Source organism: Lolium rigidum, chromosome 4 (genome assembly GCF_022539505.1).
Source record: "Lolium rigidum isolate FL_2022 chromosome 4, APGP_CSIRO_Lrig_0.1, whole genome shotgun sequence".
Classification (NCBI taxonomy): Eukaryota; Viridiplantae; Streptophyta; class Magnoliopsida; order Poales; family Poaceae; genus Lolium; species Lolium rigidum.
Window position 1 is genome coordinate 243383430 of NC_061511.1, and position 8102 is coordinate 243391531.

An 8102-nucleotide genomic window follows, 5' to 3' on the forward strand; every position below is an offset into this window, starting at 1 on the left:
ATTTTCTGGTGCCATTGCCTCCGTGTTACTGCTACTGCTGCTGTGTTACTGTTACTATTGCTCTCATATTACTGCTGCTTTCACATCACCCCTGTTACTAGTGCTTTTCCAGGTGCAGCTGAATTTACAACTCAGTTGTTAAGGCTTATAAGTATTCTTTGTCTCCCCTTGTGTCGAATCAATAAATTTGGGTTTTACTTCCCTCGAAGACTGTTGCGATCCCCTATACTTGTGGGTTATCACTACACAAGAAATTTCGTGATTCCACCTCTCGTCCTTTGTGGACTTGGAAACCCTAGATCTCCTTTGTGGGGGTCCTTGTTGTTGGAAGAACATCTCGTCCTAGTTCTTGTCGTGACTAGTTCGTGATGTTGTTGGGAGCCTCCGTCCTTTGTGTAGTTTGCCCCAATCTTGTGTGATGGGTAGCCACCTCGACCGGCATTGCTTTGTGGAAAAGTAGGTACACCTTTGTGGTGTTCCTATGAGGAATAAGGTGATGTCTTTTTGGCGGTTGGCACTTTTGTGGTGCCACACCTCCTCAATGCAGACATACCTTCTTTTGTGGACGGAACTACGGGAAACAAAACTCGTCTCCTTCGTCACCGCACAATTTCCCCGTTGTACCACTTTCTTTTACACTTGGCTTGCATTTGTGTTTTTCTTGCTTGTGCTTGTATCTCATATAGGATCACGTCCACCATTCCGCACTCACCGTTATGTCTCCGCAACCAACCTAAAAATTGAAAAAAATATTGGTAGCTCCTATTCACACCCCCCTTCTAGTCGCTAGTTTATCCTTTCAGTGTACCAAGGTTATTGTTTTCTTAGTTTATTCATCATCTACGTTTACCATTATACACCAAAGTTGAATGACGAGTCGCTCGAAAATAAGTAAGCGAGCCAATACCCCAACTAGTTTTTGGTACCCCTACCTTATTCGTCTAAAAAATCACAAGTGTCGGATGAAATCCCAACTAGTTTTTGGTACCCCTGATCTGATGTATGCATGATATTTTTGTTGTCTTTGCATTTGTACCGATGAAAATTAAGCAATAATCTTTATTCGCTCATTCATATCGCATAATAAACCATATAACATTACTTTGTACAACCTCCAGGTCCTCCATAAGAGAACATATCATTGATAAAGGGGCCCAAGCCGTAGCATTTACGGTGAGATAAATAAGCACGAAGGCCCGGTTCCGAGTCAGCTTGGCCATTAGTATTCACGTATTTGATGTCCCGAACAAATGCTGATGTTTCTCCGGGCCATTTCCCATTTCCCATTGCAGGACTAGCATCACCAACAGACGATCGAGTGAAACCACCCCAAGTAATGAGATTGGCATGGTCCGCCATATTATTAAAAATACGTTTGGGCCAATATCCCACACGGCTAAGGTTTTGGCTATCATAGCCAAAGTGCAACCACCAATCACCATCATCTTTACTCTACATTAATAAGGTTAAACATGATTTAGATAATATTAAATGATTATATGTGTTTAAATAATCAAATGACGATCCAATTGGTCCACAAAATGTCACATCACAAACTACACATAAGTGCTCTATGGAGAAAAGGTCGACCTTAGAAATAAGCACTTGGAAAAGTTCCATATAAAAATAAGATTTGGTCTATAATTAAATGTTTTAAGTACTTACTTTAAATATCTTGATCGTGAATTTTGTTTGTCCACCGTTTGCCTCTATCGTATCTCCTGGAGTAATTGGAGCATAATTTACGGGCACAAAACCATCACATTCCAAGTTTGAGCATCCAGTCGATTTATACCCATCAGCCTATTTATATATAACAAAATATCACAAAAAACACGATAATAAGATTTTTTACTGATCCTATACATGTGGATAACTAATTACCGTCCATAGAGTATGGAAGTGTGTTTTGGTATCACCATATATAAACGGGTTAACCTGCAATGAATTTAAAACAACCGAGAAAATAAAAAAGGTCATAGATATAAATCATAGAATCTTTGGAATGCATAAAACTTCAACAATCCATATATAGTGAAGAGAAACTAACTTACTTCCCATCCGGCACTTGCAGAGTTGATGCTACTATAGTCACCCCTTTTCTGATTTGTTACCCACATTGATGATCCGATTATATGGCTGTTCTTTAAAGTTGGAAAACTATGTACATCAAATGACCCCATGCCACCGGTAAGCACAGATTTAGGGGTTGTGTCTGAGTCATAGCATGCATACTGCAAAAAAATTTAACACAAGTCTATAGGTAAATAACACAACATGAGAAACATATGACTACTCAAATATTGCAATCATATTACTAGACTTTTAACTTACATGATTAACCCTATTTTCTGTGCCGGTCCTTGGGATTAGCATGCTGCTATTTGACGATGATTGTTTCTCGAATGAAATGACATTCCGGAGATATGCATTCTCAAACCATGAGAGTGCACTAGCATGGTATGAAAGTACCATGAACAATAGAGGTAATAGTTGTGGAAGTTGCATAGCTTGTATATATTATTCAAGAGCAAAAATTGTGCCTTTTCTTTTGGATGAAGAAGCTTGCAAAAGATTATGAATGAAATGTTTGAGTTGTCAGGAGTTTATATAAGGACGACCCTTATACATCCAAAGACGAAGATTACTTAGCTAGAAAGAATTCATTGCATATCTAGAAAATTGTGTAGTAACTAATGTATGGACTATATATTATACATTAATAAAGATAATATAATAAATATGCTACCTTATATATCAAAAGATTTGCAGGAATTAATGTTTCTAGATATATAAGATTGGAAATAATTCATAGCATATTTATAAAGGTATGTGTAACTAATGTATGTAATATATATACTTTGGACATAGATAATTTATCATATATAAGACACTTGGAATTAACTCTTCTAGATATAGACATATTAATACATCCACATGTCCCGTGCTCATATTAGGGCCACTTCTTTTAGGCTTCTTCAGCGGCTTCTGGAAGAAGCTTCTCCCCACCAGCTTCTCCCAGAAGCTCGAACCTCAAATATGTCCTGGCTTATAATCTTATTTAGCCTAAACTAGAATATAAGCCAGAAAATTTTTAGGGTCCGGGCTTCTGGGAGAAGCTGGTGGGGAGAAGCTTCTCCCAGAAGCCACCGGAGAAGCCCAAAAGAAGTGGCCCTTAGTCCCGAGAAGTTGCGGTCCAAGATAGACTAACATGCCAAGGACGCGGTTGGTAGCCTCGCCAGTCAGTCATTGATGGGGTGAGCACTGCTGAGTAGAAACATGCCACTCGGCCAAGTTGTGCAGCCTGTTTGGTGGCATGATGAGTTTTGGTTGCATGGGTTGGGTTATTGTCCCAATTTCGTTTGGTTCGCTGTGCATCTCTGTCACATCCCGAAATTTTCTAAATTTTGGATTGTAAAAGAAAATAAATTTAATGCTTGATTGTTTGAACTTGATTGAAAATTTATAAGGAATTAAAACTTTTTGAAGTTATTTAAAAGTATTTTTCCAAAATAAGGTTTTCAAATACTTTTAGTTTCAAAGTATTTTCAAAATCAAACATATTTTGATTTTCAAGGTTTACAAATGTTTAATTGATTGTTTTTATTTTATTTGAGAAAACAAAACCGTGGAAGTTCTATTTACAAAGTATTTCCAAAATAGTCATAAAGGCCAATGTGCATGTATTTTTATTTTTACTATTTTGCAAATGCGTATTAAACTAGTCCCATTTTGTCCTAAAACACTACGTTGGATTTTACAAATTTTTAGAAACAAATTTGAACTCATTTGAAGGCTTTAATCAAAAGTTATGAAAGAAATCAGAAAAAGAAAATCAAACAAAAAAAACAAAGGAAGCAGACCATCTGGGCTGACCGGCCTAAGCAGCCCACGTGAATCAGCCCACAATGGCATTATTTTTTTCTCTCTTCCTTCTATTTTTTTTTGGGCCGAATTTTTCCTTTTGGCCCATGTGGCCGAACCACCCAACCCAGCTTTGAGCGAGCGCTCGTCTTCCTCCTCTCCTCTGGTTCACGTACAGAACGTGTAACGTCCCCATGGCAGTATACTTCCCTTCCTTCTCCCATTAATTCTAGCGACCGTTTCTTCTCGAGTTCAATACGAAAGTTACTCCTATTTAGATGGGTGTTCCATTCAGCCAATTAGTTTCCCACTTTATTGCCTTAATCTTCCAAACCGTCCAGGTGCACCGAATGGCACCGGCCGGCATTGCCATCCCGATCTCCCACCTCAGTCCATATCGATGCAAACCGAGAGGAGCACCGTGCGTCTATTGTTCTTCTCCACCACTTTCATTCACAAAGTTTCTCCTAAGATGCCATGTACAACACACACCGACCATGCCAACATCAGCCACAAACTCGAGTTCATCGCTAGGTTACGTCGCTCTCGGTGATCATCTCGTCAAATCCTTGCACCACAAGACGTTCCTCGTCGAGGGCTACCTCCAGGACATGGTCGGGCATGATCTTGTCGCTGTTGGCCACGACGTCATCGAAGTTCATCGGACCGGTATGTCGCGTACGATGATCTTTAGCTCTATTCCTTTTATTCGTGAACTCCCCTCACCGTCGTCTATCTCCAGGACATAGTGGTGCATCATTTTGCCTCTGTCGGCCGCAACATCGTTGGAGTTCATGCCAACGGTACGTCATTTCCGGTGGCCTGTATCTCGATTTGTTTTCACATAATACTCTGCTAATCGTCCTCTACCTCTTGGACATGCTCATGCCTCATATCCATGTGGTTGGTTGCACCTCCTGAGTCGCCATCATCATCACGTAGCAGATGTTCAAGGAAGGAGCCGCGCATAGTACACTGGAGTGGCCGTCTGTGTCTCGTCCATGTATTCTCCGAGCCCAGCAACTTCCGAAACCTATTCCTATGTAAGCCACCGCTGCCTCGATCGTGGTTAGTTTTGTTCAGTTTGACTAATATAAGACAGATCCTATTAGATCATAAGATTGATATCGGAACGTCCACCTTAGTCTGAAACTCCAGGTCTTTATTTTCACGCACGACAACCGATCGGATCCCGTACGTGTAATGTGCTAGCTGAAGCCTAACTTTGAAATTCCATAATAAAAGATTCAGAGCTCCGTTTCGAATAGTTGTTCTTGCGTTAAGTTTGTAAAACTGTTCTCTACAATTTTTATGTAGAAAGTTTTTCCATCCGAGAAACTTTTTCTGGCAACTTTTCGTATAACATTAAAATTTAACCGCGACATGTTTAATCTTGTAAAAAATTATAGAAAAATAATTGCACATCGAAAGTTGGCAAATAATATACCGCTGGACTCATAAAAATGATTAGAACACAAATGTGATTTCAAATCCGACTTTCAAGTAATGTTTAAATATTCAAATTTAAATATGTGAATTTGAGTATTTTGACATAACTCAACTTCTATAAACCCAAATCAAGTGATTTTTTTGCATATGGATCATATCAATGTCTTATGTCCAGTAGAACCATTCCATAAATATTTGCTACATGATTCCTTAAGCAAAAAGTGACCATTGTGATCATACATATCTGTAAGAATCATTTAGAAATCTTTATATTGTTCCAATAACATATCCCTCCAAATCATGTTTGCCTAACTCATACTACCTAGTTTCCATTGTGAATCACTTTCTCCATAACATTCATACCTAGCCAACCTCATGTCATTCTTCGAATCCTTTTGACTTGGTTTGGGCTATTCAAACTACAAATGAGTTATTTGAGTAGAATGTCATATCAACCCAAGCCTAGTGCAACTAGTGCTATTTTGTTAAGTGTTGTCACACTTTACTTGATGGTATTTTAGACGCACCATTTGGTACCTATGTGATTTATTTCACATGAGCCATTCCTAAGTTCTATCCATACTAAAGTAATCCATCAGTTCGTTTCCATATATCTTAGATGATCCAATTTTCTCTCTAAGTATATGATCTTGTCATTCAATATATCGAAACCAAAATTTGCCAGCCAAACTTCATGCCACACCTTAGTACCATAGAGCGATTTCCGATTGTTGTCTTGTTTGATTTTGTTGTTGTTTTGAATGGTGTGTTTATGTTGTGCTATATTCTATGTTATAGTTTGTACGGAGAGGCACGTATTTTGATTAAGAGAAGTGAACGCGCATCAACTACCAAAAGGCAAGTGACATTCAATCCTACCTATTTTATATTATGCATTAGTGTTTTTCAACTAGCATGCATGATAGGTTTTGTTTTCAAAAGTGAAGTGTATATGCCATGCTTAGTAAACCTAGTAGTGTGAAGCCGCACTCAAGGTACTTGCTAGGATGCTATTTCACTTTGCAACATCAAACGCCAAATGTTGTTTCATTATTTGGTTGTGAGTGTTTGAAAATATAAAATTAACAACCTTAATGAAACACCTGGGTGGAATGGTCGTATGGTGGGCGGCTACTCAGGGCCCCGATCCCTGGCTGATATACCCAGTGGACAGGTGGGTGGTTTTCACCTGAGAGTGCGCAATTGAATAGTGGTTGCTCTAGACCGCACCTCTGGTTTACCAGGGGATCGTGCGGGGGTTTATTACCTGGGATGGGTTTTAAGCCTGTGAGTTTCACTTGTGGTTGGCCACCCAGGATTAAAGAGATTACCAAGTCGTCCATGTTTAGATAGCTTCCAGTGCAGCCTTATGGTATTATGGGCTCTGCCGAGATTAATTAAGTTGTGAGGTTCAACTTGTCGGCTAGACATTCAGATGTGGCGACGGCCAAGGGGAACGGGTCTAGCCAGTATGGTTGTTCTCTCCTTCCGAAAGATCTTGTCTCATTCTTCTCTTGGGAAGGGTGGGTCGTAAGGTGAAAGTGCACAACCTCTCGAGAGTAAAACCTAAGATCTTAGCCGTGTCCCCGGTTATGGACAATTTGAGCTTCTAGGCAAGGAATGTACGGAAGAATCTCATCATCTTTTCTGAATGTGTTTAAAATTTGATCAACCTTGTAAAACTCATGGGAGATGTAACCATGTGATTATTCTAAAACCCATGGAGGATTTAACCATGGTGTGATTTCATAATGTCATTCAAAGATTTTCAAAATGTTTTGTTTTAAATAAAATATAGGATAAATTTGGCTTTATGCAAATTAGCCTAGACTCCACTAGCCAAATATCATGTAGATAGTCATGCCCAAAACTGCCACCATATAAGTGTCATTTGCCAGTACATCATTGTACTGACCTCCATTCGTGGGGCTGCATATTCAAACGTGCAGGTTATTCTGAAGATGAGTACTAGTAGGATCTCGAGTCTACATTCCAACATGTCTGCCTGTGGCGCATGAAGATGATGGAGACTCATTGCAATTTATATTTCCGCTGTGTTTGCTCGAACTCTATTATGTGAGCTAGTCCATGTGACTATGCAATTTGTAAGGTTTTACTTTACCCTCTGGATCAAAGATGTAGTATTTTGATACTATTGCAATGATTACTATATTTTGTAATGTGTGTGCTATCAGTGATCCCGGGAATAGCACTATACACAGGTATCTTACCTTTATTAAAAGGTAGGGTGCTACAATCTCCATTTTGTCCCTTCTAGTGCAAAAGAAAGTTGTTTGCTTTTTTATGCATGTAAAATGTATATATAAACTTTGTAGTTTATTGTGTCAAAATAATTATTATTATGTAACTTTATCGGAAAACTAAAACTGATCATGGGTGCATATGCACCTGGTATGTATAAAACATATTTTAAAAAGTAAAAAAATTAGGAAAATAATTTAACATGTAGAGGGACATGTTATATGTGCACTACAAGAAAAGTTCTGATAGACAACGTCCCAAAATCGTCCGCTAAGGGCCATTTTTCGTCGCCTATGGGCCTAACCCGACGATATGGGTTCTGTTGTCGAAACTGCGTCAGGCAAAGTCCTACGACGATTTTTTCGGTCCGTCGCGCTTGGGCGCCCTTCCGCCACGGAAAATCGGACCGTTGCGTAAGTGTTTCCGGGAGCCCGTTGACTGGCGACGTCATGCAAGCCGACACGTGGCGGACGCCGTTAGCCGGCGATTAACGGCGTTAACCGGCTGAAACCCCGTGGTAGATGGTA

General features: G+C 39.5%; 1 protein-coding gene across 1 annotated transcript; it reads right to left on the reverse strand.

Moving 5' to 3' along the window:
• Positions 1–1098: 1098 nt before the first annotated feature.
• On the reverse strand, positions 1099–4526 carry LOC124648505. Its single transcript, XM_047188262.1, has 4 exons — positions 4404–4526; positions 1885–1938; positions 1666–1803; positions 1099–1452 (listed from the first exon to the last, which is right to left on the reverse strand). The coding sequence occupies exons 1-4, from the start codon at positions 4524–4526 to the stop codon at positions 1099–1101; spliced, it is 669 nt and encodes a 222-aa protein (XP_047044218.1).
• Between the last annotated feature and the right edge of the window lie 3576 nt (positions 4527–8102).